The sequence below is a fragment of the Candida tropicalis genome (assembly GCF_000006335.3).
Source record: "Candida tropicalis MYA-3404 genomic scaffold supercont3.4, whole genome shotgun sequence".
NCBI lineage: Eukaryota > Fungi > Ascomycota > Pichiomycetes > Serinales > Debaryomycetaceae > Candida > Candida tropicalis.
Window position 1 is genome coordinate 408,507 of NW_003020056.1, and position 13,704 is coordinate 422,210.

Genomic DNA, 13,704 nt, shown 5'->3' on the forward strand with positions numbered 1-13,704 from the left:
AATGAAAATATCCTAACTACATACAGACCTGCGTGATACAGAAAGAAACTGGATAATCGCTTGGTTCTCTTGATTGTGTGTGGACAATCCAGATATTGTTTCCTCTTTCCATTCCATTGGATTGCTCACAAAAGACCCTAAAAGACGAGTTCAGCACCACCACTAGCAACTTGTTCGATTTCTTCTTCTTTTAATGGTTTATATCTGAATCTGGCGGACAACTCGCTTCTGGAGAAAGCTTCTCCGTTCTGAGGTTCCAATGGATTACTGTTATGAAATTTGATATTCGAGGCACTTCCACTAGGTCTCAATCCGTTTGGTGCCATTGGATGTGGGCCGGCACTGTGTGGTTCTAGTACAATATCAAGTTAGTATAATTGAGTCACTCATTATTACGAATTCCATAAAAAAATTAAGACATACTTGGAACTGGGTGTGGTCCTCCAACAAACTTAATTGATTGGACGTATTTCAATAATCTGATTGCTGATTTCATGGCTGCTGGTGATTGTGGTTGATTTGATTGGAGGTTTTTTGTCTGGGCCTTTTTTTTTTTTTCTTTACAGTGAATCCCCGGAGGATTTTGGGTTCCATTGCTTATTTTTCTCTCGCTTCTCTTTTTTTTCCGATTCTATCCTTTTCGGTTTCTTTTTCTCTTTCTCCTTCAACTGTAGTATTATGTAATCAATGTCTTTTATTCACATCTAAACATAAATTATGAGAACCCCTATTTTATGGTATCAAATGATCTGCAGTTACTTTGCTTCAGAAAGTTCCAATAACATTAGGTTCCATTTATATTTCAGGCTTTATTCTGCAATGTCTCCGATCGTGGTGGTCAGTCTAGTTTCAATAATAGCATATATCCTCCACTTGCGCTTTGATGGTTACTTCGTTTTTGTTCTAAGTTGATCTCTTTTTTTTCTATTTTGATTTTATTTTTTTTTTTTTTGCAATTCTAAGTTGAGTATATAACTGCCAATTATAAATCTCGTAACTACAATGAGTGAATTGAATATCATACCTTTGAAGAAGGATACTTCCTCAGTTTTATTGCTACCTTTTCCCGTCTTGGCAAGAATAATGTACGAAACATTCAAGTCAAATGATTTTGAATTACGACTGATACTACCAATGTTGTACACGTGCAAATATGTTTACTACACCTACAATTTCATGCTATTCACCCTACAGCCCCTTCGTTTAAACTTTGGAGTTTATAAAGATAAGTCATTATCCATTCCATTGTCAAAGCTTTCTTATTTACTTCTGAATGAAAGAATTTGTCCTAAATTACAAATGTTGTACATAACAATTATTCCGACTTTGTTGAACAGGAAAGCAATTAATGAAACATTGACGAATCTAGATAGATTTCAAAGCTTGAGCCAGCTCACTATAAAGGTAAAATCAATCAACTTTTTGGTTCAATACCTAAAATACTTTCCTGTCACTTTGATTTACTTGAAAGTAGTGGTAATCCGGAATGTTCAATTTTACCTGAAGCTAAAGTGTCTTGACATTCCTAGATTTTCTCTAAAAGTATTGAAATTTCAATTGTTAACACATTCACTACCCAGCTTACGAGTTGTCAACACTTTGGTTTCCGTCAACTTTCGAACTTCATTAAAACTAAATCCATCAATCATACACGTATATCAAGTCCTAAGTCAGCTACTTTATATGAATCGTGAATCAATGGAGTATTTAGAGTTGGATATGTTGAATCTAAATCAAGTATTTTTAATTTTAAGTGATATGTACCATTTTGCAGGGCCAGAATTCTTCCCAAATCTTAAGTTGATTAAAGTAGACCAAACAACCAACTACCCGGTATTCCAAGTTTCAACTTGGTTGAGCAATAGTGGAACAATAATTTATATAAATAACTATTTATCCAACTTTGTAATAATCAAGAATTACGGGGCCAGTCAGGGGATACGGGAATCGAAGTTTGACATGGTTCTGTTTCACTGCAAATTATCTAGTATTAAAAAGCAACTAAACTTATACTACAACAAATAAAACTATCAAATTTAGCCTTACCTTTGCCAAACATCTATAGATTGCGTTGTTTTTCTCTGTAAAGTGGGATATACTGCATTAATTATATTCCCCTTACATAATTTCTTCAAACCGCATGAAAATGAATACGTCTCAACGAGAATGTTCACCAGAGTGCCAAAAAAGTACCATGTTTAGACATGACAATATTTTTCTGAATCTAGTTTAAGAAGGTGTCATGGTTGATGTAATTGTACATTAGGTTAACTGTCTACAGTTGGCACCATCAACTTTTTGAATTTTTTATAACATTTGTACGCAAAATTTAGTAAAAATTTCAATATTAAATACGGACACGCAAATGTCATCAACAAATTAGATGTGTATATTACAAATCGTCAATATTTTCAGTCGCCTATTTTTTTACCAGTATCTGGCTGTAATAACTAGAGCTACAAGAAATACACAAGTAAAAGTATGGCTAAGTTTGCTGGTACAGTTTGGTCGAGAAGAAAAACTTTTGAATATTCTACACTACTACGACTTGATATGAACATCAAAAAATGAATAAAAAAATAAACAGAAGGATAGAGCTGATGTGTGGAGATATACATTAAAAATAATTACATATTTAAAGTAATCATTGACTTATCTGTTCATTAAACCCGTCAATGGACCTGTTGAAGAAACTTTTTTTAGTATAATTGGCAATCCAGAACCATTATAGTTGAATCTGCGATATTCGGGGTAGTTGTGTGCAGATTTTTTCAAGGGGGGAAGTTCGTAAATGAGTACTAATTTTTCGTTTGTTCTCTATTTTCTTTGAATTTTAAATTTGTATAAAAAGAATATTCCTTCTATTTTGTCAAGTATGCTATTTCTAGTAGCTCAATGTATCATATTTTAATTCCACTACACTTGGTAATTAAACTATGAATGAATCCATAGATGATGACTTTATCTTGGGGTTTGTCCCCATTCAATTGTCCTCATTTAAACCACAGTCATTACTTCATGCCTTTGATTTCTTAGGCTTCGACAGTGACCACAACTTGGTTATAGCAGAGTCCAGAAAGTCAAGTATTCCAAGCCCACTTTATTCCCCTCATGGTAATGCGTTGAACCCCCAGTTTGTTGAATTCGTGGGACAGATAATCAACGGTTTCTTTGCCCTTTTCATGTTCATTCAGCTTTACCGATTGGTCTTTGCCAAAAAGACATCCCCGCGTATCTATACTTCCACTCCTGGGTTGCAAACATTCAAAACATTTTTGGTTTTGGTCCAAATAGTCTTATGTGCATCGCTATATGAACTCAATAAGAGCTCGTATTTCATTGGTAGTTTGGCCACAGTCCTGTTAGCATTTGTCGTCGAATTGGTCGAGTTCAGAAGATCACCAGTTGCAATTGCGTCGTTGTTATTGTATTGGCTTATCAACACGGTTTTCTCATTTGGGGTATTTATCCAAGATTCTTATTCAAAGCACAAGATCTATGCCAACTCAGGACCTGCGTACCTCATTGAAATAGTAGGGCTTGTCAACAGCTTGGCCATTTTTATCCTCGAGGTTGGCTTTTTCAAACCAGGGTTTGAGATTACCAATGAGAAGTTTTTGGACACTGTCAATTTGTTTTCGTACTTCACGTTCTACTACCTCCAGCCGCTTATTGATAAGATATATGCGACAGACGATGTAAAGTTGTCCGACTTGCCAGATATCTTGGGCGATATCACTTGTGATGACACCAAAGCAAAAGTTAGCCGTGCTTGGGAGCACGAATTAAAGAAAAGCAAGAAAGCCGGCTGGTTATCCACGATCTGGGGTTTTGTCACCAGAAAGAAGGTGGAACCAAAACCAAACATGTTCCGTTCTATTGCCAGTGCATTCACCGACAAGTTTGTTGTCAGCATCACCTTAGCGATTGTTGGTACAGGGTTGAGTTTTGCACAGCCATTCCTTTTGCGAAAGTTTATTCAATTCTTCACATCTTACTTCTATAGTGAAGAAAAGCCTCCTATAATCATTGGTTACTTCTGGGCATCTGTGATGTTTCTCACTTCCATTGCGAATTTCATTACATTCAACCAAGCGTTCAAGACTCAGTTTGATCTTGGGTACGAGATCCAAAGTTCATTGACGACTATAATCTACGAGAAGGCATTGAAATTATCTCCACAATCTAGAAAGAACAAACCTACGGGTGATATTATCAACCACATCACGATGGACATTGATATTATCTTTTGGTTTTGTTGGCAGCTTGGAGAATATTTGGCATCACCATTGAAGTTAGCCGTTTGTTTGGTTTCCTTATACAAATTATTTGAACATGCTACATGGGCTGGTGTCGTGACAGCGATTATTATTGCTCCTTTGGTGACGTTGGTAAACTCATCAATGTGGAAGAATTATATTCAACTTATGAAGGATAAGGATGAGAGAACTAGTTTTGTTACAGAGATTTTGAATTCAGCTAAAAGTATCAAGTTTTATTCCTGGGAGAAACCGATGCTTGCACGCTTGGGCCATATTAGAAATGACAGGGAATTGAACAATATCAAGAAGATCGGTGTGGTAAGTGCATTGGCGCAGTTCTTGTGGTCATGTATTCCATTTTTTATCAGTTGTGCTACTTATGCTGCATTTGCTATTTTCTACAAGACTCCATTGACTCCTGATATCGTCTTCCCAGCTTTGGTATTGTTTGACTTGTTATCCGAACCAATGTTGTTGATTCCACGATTTATTGTACAATTTATCGAGGCCTCTACGTCATTATCTAGAATTGGTGATTTGTTGACCTTAGACGAGCTTGATGACGATCAACATGGATATGTTAAACGAGACACAGAGCCAAATGCCAATTCCTCTTATTCTGTGATTGTCAAGGATGCTACTTTCATCTGGTCCGACGAGAAGAAAACCGAGTATAAAGATGAAGAAAGCGAAGTTCAAGACACTCCATCAAGCAATGTTGCATTGAAAGATATCAATTTCCTTGCGCAAAAGAGCAAGTTGACCTGTGTTGTTGGTAAAGTCGGCAGCGGTAAATCCACTTTGATCAAAGCTATTTTGGGGGATGTTCCTATTAAGGTTGGTTCATATTCAGACAATGCAGCTAACGGATCATCACCAAGCGTGGAGACATTCGGATCCATTGCCTATTGTCCACAAAACCCATGGATCTTGAACGGTACTGTCAAGGAGAATATTTTGTTTGGACACAAGTACGACTCTGAGTTCTACAGGAGAACGGTGGATGCATGTGAGTTGGTGTCTGATTTCAAGAACCTTCCAGATGGCGACAAGACAGTTGTCGGGGAAAAGGGTATTTCACTTTCTGGGGGCCAAAAGGCACGTATTTCGTTGGCCAGAAGTGTCTATGCCAGAGCTGATATCTATCTTTTGGATGACATTCTTTCCGCTGTTGATGCACATGTGGGGAAGAACATCATCAGGAAAGTGTTGAGCAATGAGGGTGTCATTGGTGACAGGTGCAGAATCTTGGCGACAAACTCGGTGCCGGTGTTGCACGAAGCCAGCGACATCTACTTATTGTCCGGAGGTTCGATAGTGGAACATGGTGACTTTGATGCTGTGATGAGTCGTGACGGTGATTTAGCCACGTTGATCAAAGAATATGGAAGAAAGAAGGACGACAGTTCTTCCACAGAAGAAGGGTCATCCACTACTGATGTGCCGTCTAGTAATGCTAAGCCATCTACTCAGAATGAAGAAGAGTCCTCCGTTGATGTGAAGGAAACTGGGGATTTGGTTGATGAAATTGTTGAATACGTGGGAGAAGAGAATAGAGGAGTTGTGGAAGGTGCTGTGTTGCGTCGTGCTAGTGTCGTCTCCTATGGCCACAACTATGAAGATGACGAAGACTCCAACGGGGAGCCACGAAAGACCAGACAAGAAGAGGAAGTGTCGAGAAAGGGGACTGTTCCATGGGATATTTTCAAGCAGTACATTGTTGCATGTGACTACAAGTACTTTTCGTTCTACATTGCCGCCACATTGACGGTTGTTTTGGTGTCAGCCGCCGAGAAGTATTTGTTGAGTTATTGGTCGCAGCTTAACAGTGAACACAATGACACTGTGCAACCTGTATTGTTCTTGGGTACATATGCAGGGCTTGGTGTTTTCTCCGGGTTCTTGACATACTTGGGTGCTCTTGTTATCTGGAGTTACTGTATTGTGAAAGGAGCAGCTTACTTCCACAACAAGATGGCTGAATCGGTGTTGAGATCACCTATGTCATTCTTTGATACCACGCCAATTGGGCGTATCTTGAACAGGTTCACCGAGGATATCGGGAAGATAGATATGAATCTCCCATGGACGATTATTTCGTTTGTGACCACGTTGCTCAATGGTATAGTTACATTTGGTGTTATTTTGACGTTTTTGCCTCCAATGTTTTTGATCATTGTTGCTTTGCTTTTCGTCTACAACTACTTCAGGGTCCGTTTTGTTCCAACCACCAGAGAGTTGAAGAGATTGGAGTCAATTGCAAAGTCGCCGGTGTTGGCTACCATCCAAGAGTCCATCAACGGGGTTGACACCATCAAGGCGTTTCACCAGCGAGAACGTTTTGTTCACAAGAGTAAGAAATTCATCGACGAGAAGACTTTGATTGGTGTGGTGCAGCAAAACTGTAACAGATGGTTGTCCATGAGGTTGCAGTCCATTTCATCCAGTATCATGTTTTTCACTGCGTTGTTGGCAGTGGTTACTTTAGGTGGCAAGCATCCGATTCTTCCAAGTATTTTGGGTTTTGTCATGACATATTCCATGAGTATTACGTATATTTTGAATTCCCTTGTGAGAATCTGGGCCGAGATGCAATCGGGTGGTGTTGCTATTGAAAGAATAATCGAGTATTGTGACTTGCCGTCTGAAGCACCAATGGTTATTGAAGACAAGCGACCAGAGGCATCATGGCCCGCAGAAGGTGTTGTGAAGTTCAAGAAGTACAGTACTGCCTACCGTGAACACTTGGATCCGGTTTTGAAAGAAATCGAGTTGACGATTGCGTCTAAGGAGAAGGTTGGTATTGTTGGCAGAACCGGAGCTGGGAAGTCATCATTGACGTTGTCGTTGTTCAGAATAATCGAAGCCACGGGAGGGCACATTGAGATTGATGGGGTCAACACTAGTGAAATTGGATTGTATGATCTTAGACACCATTTGACCATTATCCCACAAGAGGCACACACGTTTAGAGCATCTGTCAGAGAGAACTTGGACCCATTTGGGGAGTACAGTGATGACAAGTTGTGGAAGGTGTTGGAGTTGGCACACTTGAAGGAACACGTTGCCAAGATGGAAACCGAGCCCCTGGAGCAAGAGAAGAAGAAGAGCAAGAACCAAGACGAGTTGCCAAAGAAAGTGGGGTTGGATGCACAGATCGAAGAAGGTGGGTCGAACTTGTCGTCTGGACAAAAGCAGTTGTTGTGTTTGGCCAGGGCATTGTTGAATGAAACAAGCAAGATCTTGGTGTTGGATGAAGCCACCGCTGCGGTGGATTTCCAGACCGATAAGATCATCCAGGAGACTATCCGAAGCGAGTTCAAGGACAAGACCATTTTGACCATTGCACATAGAATTGATACCATTATGGACAGTGACAAGATTTTGGTGTTGGACAACGGAAGAGTTGCTGAGTTTGATTCACCAGAGGCTTTGTTGAAGAATAAAGACAGTATCTTCTATTCCCTTGCAAAAGAAGGTGGGTATATCAATAAGAATATATGAGAAGGCATTATGTTTTATTTATTATTAGAGCTTTTCAGAATATCTCTCTAATACATACATGACTCGCTATATAACTTCGTTGATCAACTTTGTGAGATCCGCCCTCTGTTTCATCAACTTTTGTTTTCGTTCATCGCTCACTGTTGAATCTTTTAATAGCTTCTTATTCGCACTTTTGCATATACCTTTTCTTCCTAAAGTGCATACGTCACAGTTTGGGGAACGTGGTACACAAACAACTTGTCCAAAACCTACCAACAATGGGTTGATTTGGCCCCAATACTCTTTCGGTAACCATTTCTCTAGCTCTATCCTTGCTTTCTCTGGGGTATTTGCCTTCGGAGACACCCATCCCCACATCTGTGCTAGCCTGTGTAAATGAACATCAACTCCGATGCCATCATTGATGCCCCAGCCGTTCTGCAAAAACAAATATCCCATTTTTGGTCCTAATCCAGGCAATTTAACTATCTCTGATATTGTCTTAGGTACATCGCCTCCGTGCTGAGACAATAAAATATCACATGTTTTCTTAATATATTGCGACTTTCTGTTGTGGAATCCAACTTTATTAATATACGAATCTATTTCTGCCGCGCTTAGCTTCAGTAGACTCTCGATACACAAGCCCTCTGGATGCGATTTAAGTAGCCCTTCATGCAAACTTTTCATTGCCTCATAATTAACCTCATCCTTGGTTTGAGATGATAGCATCAACGATATAAGCAACTGGAATCGATATATCCTGGGGTTCCTTGTCTGTACACCTGGATTTATAGTATTCGGCATTCTCTCGCATCCTTGAAAGTCAACTGGGCCCAAAAACTTACTTCTCATTGAAACAACTTCATTGTATATTTGTACCCAGCCTTTTGGGCCACTATTAACATCTCCGGGATCAGCTTTCTTGAAAATGTTTGGAGGCATTTCGTTCGTTGTCGGGTTTCCCTCAATTTCAATCTTTATATGCGCTTTAACAGTGCGAGTGGCATTTTCGTCAACAGATTCCAATTTAATCTTCTTTGATCTCGTGGCTTCAAGTGGTAACTTTGTTCTTTTCATGAGTTTGATGTGCTCAAGGCATGTGGGTTTTGTAGATCAATCATTTTATTTTCATTCCCTTTTATTTTGTTCATCAAGTTGTAACAGCACGCTCAAAAAAAAAAAAAAAAAGAAAAAGCGAAAGAAAATTTAAAAAAAAAAAACAATAAGCCAACGTCAACATATTCAATTATCAACTTTCAAAGATACCATGAGTGACAAGCTTGCAAAAACAATACAGAGATTTCAAAGCAGAATTGACAATGGGTCATTTTATGAAGCACATCAGACGTTGCGTACTATCACGAACAGATATGTAAAAGCAAAACAATTTAGTGAAGCAAAAGACTTGTTGTACCAAGGAGCTACAATTCTTGTAAATAACAAGGAGTACGCATCTGCATCTGATTTGATTACCTATTTGGTTCAGATTTATACTGAAGAGGGTGTCGAGGTCAGCGACAGAGATGCCAAGAACAGGCTCATTGATTTGGTTTCTGGCATTCCTAACGATGACCCCAGTTTGGTAGACTTGTCCAAAGTGTGTATCAGTTGGTCCAAGCAATCTTCAGAATGTAGTAAGTTTGGTGATCCTGATTTGCATCACTTGTTTGGTTCGAAGTTGTTACAATGGTTGCTGGATGGACTGAACAATGGTAATGGCAACAACAAGGGTGTGCCAGACGAGACAGCTGTGAAGCAGGCACAAACCGTCGAGGAAAAGAGCAAAGTTTTTGCTGTAGCTGAGATTCATTTGGTTTTAGGTACATTCCGCAGTGTCCCATTGTATGTTGATTACCTAGTTCTGTGTTCCAAAGCTAACCCAGAAGTAGATCCAGGTGTCTTCTTGGCTCGTGCTATTATCAACTATGCCTATTTGCAGAACATTAAATTTGTCCAAGAGTCACAACAGCTCTTTGTTGCCAGCTATAGCAGCGCGATTTCCCTGCAACTGGAATTCAATTATTATAACACGTATCCATTGATGAATTTTTTGCAATTGTTGGTATTGACATTAGAGAAAGACCATGCTACGAATGCTCAAAAATTCCGCAAATTGTACGACCAATACCACACTGTCTTAAAGCAATATGAACTTCTTGCACCTGTAGAATACTTAGGAAGATTGTATTTCGGCCTTAATATTGGTAATGCGCAAGGTAATAATATGCTAGCAAACATAATGAGCGGCTTATTTAAGTAGTGTTTGTAAATTGTTCAATATATACCTTTCATGCATTTATTGTTAGATGATACCTAGTTATTTTTCAATTACCAAACATCAATTGAATAGTGTTATCAATACAGTATCTACACTAAAACGCTTCCGGAGCTCATTCGATACCAAAGAAGAAACTTTTCAATGGCTTGGATCATACAATGGGGGCAGGAAGAATGTAGCATTTAGAAACTGGGAGTACCATTTCGTGATATAACTACCACATTTGACTAGGGAGTGCAGAAACTTCTTTTATCTATTCAAAATATGCAAAGCCATCTGTGCTTATGCCTTAGATATGTTGCTTGAGAACTCATCCATTGACGGAAATGAACATTGCCTGATATTCAGTTAGTATGTGGTATATTGAAACTGAAGCCACTTGCAACCTGTCCTTCCCTGAGAATACTATTTGCGCCCCTTTCAGACAGGGGTCTATTCAGCTTCAGAGGGTTCAAAATCGTTCTGCGTTCTATCTTGATTACAGACCGGATCTCAGTTTCGGTTTGCCCATGGAATCACGTGGTGATTGGTTTTGTGTCATTTCTAACTAAGCTTTTCTTTTGGTATGCCCCATACATTATTCTTTGGTATGCCAACGTCTTGTTTGGTATGCTTCTTGGGGAGCTTTATGTTATGCTCGGGTGGAGTTTTATGTTATGTTCGGCCGAAATTAGTTTGTTATTCTCGGCTCAATGTTTATTTGATATGCCCGGCTCCATGTTTATTTGATATGCTCGGGTAAAACTAATTTGATATGCTCGGGTGAGTATATTTTTGTTATGCCTGGTGGTCCCTATTTGTTATGCTCCGGTGAGTTTATATTGTTATGCTCGGCCGAAACTAATTTGATATGCCTCTTGGAACGTTGTTTGTTATGCTCGGCTGAATGTTATTTGTTATGCTTCTTCCAACATTTTATGGTATGCCCACTGAACCCTGTATGTTATGCTGGGCTGGATCATATATGATATGCCCGGTGATTGTATCTAGAGTTTTGTGATTCACCGACCCTGAATGCGTCATCTTGTTGCAAGCTTTCCTAAAGTTCAATCATCAAGGGACTTGGGGTATGACCGGAACTATGTGTTGAAGGTCGGAAGTGCTTAGCATGTGTGGAAGCCAATGTTTGACAGAGGTGTCCACTTGATATCCTGGTAGTTGCTAAATCATTATAGGAGTATAGCTCCTCGATCTGAGTGAACAGGCAGTCATATTTATAGGATAAGATCATGAATTCAAGGTGTCCATTTCCCTTTAATTATCAATGCATTATCAAGTCATCCACGGCTTCAATTGATGGATAGTAGGATAATAGATTGACTATAGCCAACATGTAGACTAATAGATAGAATACCAGGACTAAAGCGTGAAATAAAGACAAATATTCCACACATTAAATATGCCATTGGTGTACTTTATTAGCTGTATTTCAAGATCCACAACCTATAATACTAATGGAGTTGTCAGAACCTGTGATAGCAACAGTTGTAGCAGCTACACAAACTGTAGCAACGGCTCTGTGATTAGTAGTAGGCATAATAATTACCAAATCTATTTCTGTATAAGTTTACATGCAATACCATATGACAAAGCAGACATATATACAGCTATCCATTGTATGATTCTATTGTGTCTGCTTCCCTTTTGATAATCCACGTTCTACTATACTTCTAACTCACATGCAACGTACAATGCCAGTACTTCTTCATACATTATATCAAGCTTTACTTCATTATATTGGTGGTAACGGTACAACTAACGCTTTTAAACGCATCATATACCACAGAGATCACTATCAGTGTCATCTCATGGTCTTTGCAAGTAACTTGGGTATTGTCATTGTTGGTGTCTATTCGACTATGAAATGTCGTTTGCACCCTTTGTCGCAAGTTCAATGCTGCGTGTCGCATCAACCATGTCGCATCAACCATGTCGCTGGTATCTACGACATGTTTATCCATGCGACACATATAACAGGCGACATTTTAAGGTTTATCCGGTATCAGACATTTTTAACAGAAAAAGTTTGACACTCAAGTAATGTCGGATCACACATTTTAGCTACCACGCGACATTGTGGAAAAGGAAAAGGAAAAGTAAAAGCGGAGATATCAGAAAGTCGCACGACAGTCGCTCTTTTTCCGTGTCGCAAAATTCTACAACTAATTGTACGTGTGGAAACTATTGCCAAACACAGCAAAGACATTTGTATAGGCATATGGAGACTGAATAAGACTTAGAATGCTGTTATTCAAATATGAGAGGTATTACGTAGAATACCGGAACACTGCTGACCCGGAAGTGGGAAAGTATCGGGTCATATTGTTGGAAAGGGTCTTACATATAGATCACAAAGCCTGGTTTCCCCTTCAAGATGCAGCATATTATTAAAGAAGAATAACATAAAAGCGCTCAACTAATGGGATAACAAAAAAAGAGTGGAGGCAGCTGCATAACAAAATGATCTTTGTGTTCTATCATATCAAACTCCTGGCATAGCAAAGTTATTTTTGTTATGCTGATTATTTCGATATGCTAGCTATTTTGATATGCTGATTATTTGATATGTTGACTAGTTTGATATGCTGACTAGTTTGATATGGAACTTTTATGTTATGTCATTAGTTTGTTATACTAACTATTTGATATGCTGATTATTTGATATGTTGACTAGTTTGATATGCTGATTATTTTGATACACTGACTATTTCGATATGCTAGCTATTTTGATATGTTGTTAATTTGTTATGTCGTTTATTTGTTATTCTCGTATTTTGATATGCTGATTTATTGTTATGATGATTTATTGTTATGTCAATTATTTGATATGGCATTTATTTGATATGGCACTTATTTGATATGGCACTTATTTGATATGGCATTTATTTGATATGGCACTTATTTGTTATGATATATATTTGATATGTGTTTTATTTGTTATGCTCGATATTTGTTATGCTTGTTGTTCATTTTTTTTGTTATGCTGCGAAACACTTTGATATGCACTAGTAAATTTATTTGTTATCCAGCTAGTTGACGTGTTTTCTGGTATGCTAGTTCTATTTATGGTATGATCGTATCTCATGCTGTTTCTATACTCTATTCCTCACTTCAGTTCGTGTTATATGAACGTAATTTACAAATGCACAAACTTTCAAAACACAAACTGATGGGAAATTTTGATGGTGTTTTGCTGCAAATTTATACAGAAAATGCACAACAAATAGAACACACACATATCTAGTAACTACAATGTAACACGTAGCAAAATTAACTCACACTAAGCTCAACGTAGACGTTTCCATTATCATTTCACGCTGTTTCCAGACATCTGTAATCCTGTACTCCTAGCAGTAGACAACTCGGTGGTGCTACCAAAAGACAAATTCACCACATCGCACGACCACCGCGGAATTTCCTCTAAATGAACCAATTACAGATTAGCACCTGGTTACAGGTGTTGGTGGACAAAAGCAGACACAATGGACGTGTGTGTCTCTATTATGGTGTTGTAAAATGTTGTGTGCTGTCTAGTTGGAGTACTCACATGTGTGTTAGTGTCAATTGCAACACACAAGATCCTCTTAGTGGAGACCAACAATAGCAAATGCCAGCTCAGCAATTGGAAGGAGCTATTTATACTGCATCATTTTCCTTCACCAATCTCTTGTTTGA

General features: G+C 38.6%; 4 protein-coding genes across 4 annotated transcripts; 3 read left to right on the forward strand and 1 right to left on the reverse strand. All coding sequences in view use genetic code 12, as the record gives it.

Annotated features, from left to right (window-relative positions):
* Window positions 1-1,002: 1,002 nt before the first annotated feature.
* On the forward strand, window positions 1,003-2,025 carry CTRG_03203 (uncharacterized protein; the record flags this gene model as incomplete). Its single annotated transcript, XM_002548860.1, has 1 exon — window positions 1,003-2,025. One exon carries the CDS (start codon window positions 1,003-1,005, stop codon window positions 2,023-2,025), a length of 1,023 nt encoding a protein of 340 aa, XP_002548906.1.
* Window positions 2,026-2,936: 911 nt separating this feature from the next.
* CTRG_03204 (uncharacterized protein) lies at window positions 2,937-7,766 on the forward strand (the record flags this gene model as incomplete). Its single annotated transcript, XM_002548861.1, has 1 exon — window positions 2,937-7,766. The coding sequence occupies one exon, from the start codon at window positions 2,937-2,939 to the stop codon at window positions 7,764-7,766; it is 4,830 nt and encodes a 1,609-aa protein (XP_002548907.1).
* Window positions 7,767-7,832: 66 nt separating this feature from the next.
* On the reverse strand, window positions 7,833-8,828 carry NTG1 (bifunctional N-glycosylase/AP lyase; the record flags this gene model as incomplete). Its single annotated transcript, XM_002548862.1, has 1 exon — window positions 7,833-8,828. The coding sequence occupies one exon, from the start codon at window positions 8,826-8,828 to the stop codon at window positions 7,833-7,835; it is 996 nt and encodes a 331-aa protein (XP_002548908.1).
* Window positions 8,829-9,018: 190 nt separating this feature from the next.
* Window positions 9,019-10,011, forward strand: CTRG_03206 (uncharacterized protein; the record flags this gene model as incomplete). The annotated part of the gene is made up of 1 exon (XM_002548863.1): window positions 9,019-10,011. One exon carries the CDS (start codon window positions 9,019-9,021, stop codon window positions 10,009-10,011), a length of 993 nt encoding a protein of 330 aa, XP_002548909.1.
* Between the last annotated feature and the right edge of the window lie 3,693 nt (window positions 10,012-13,704).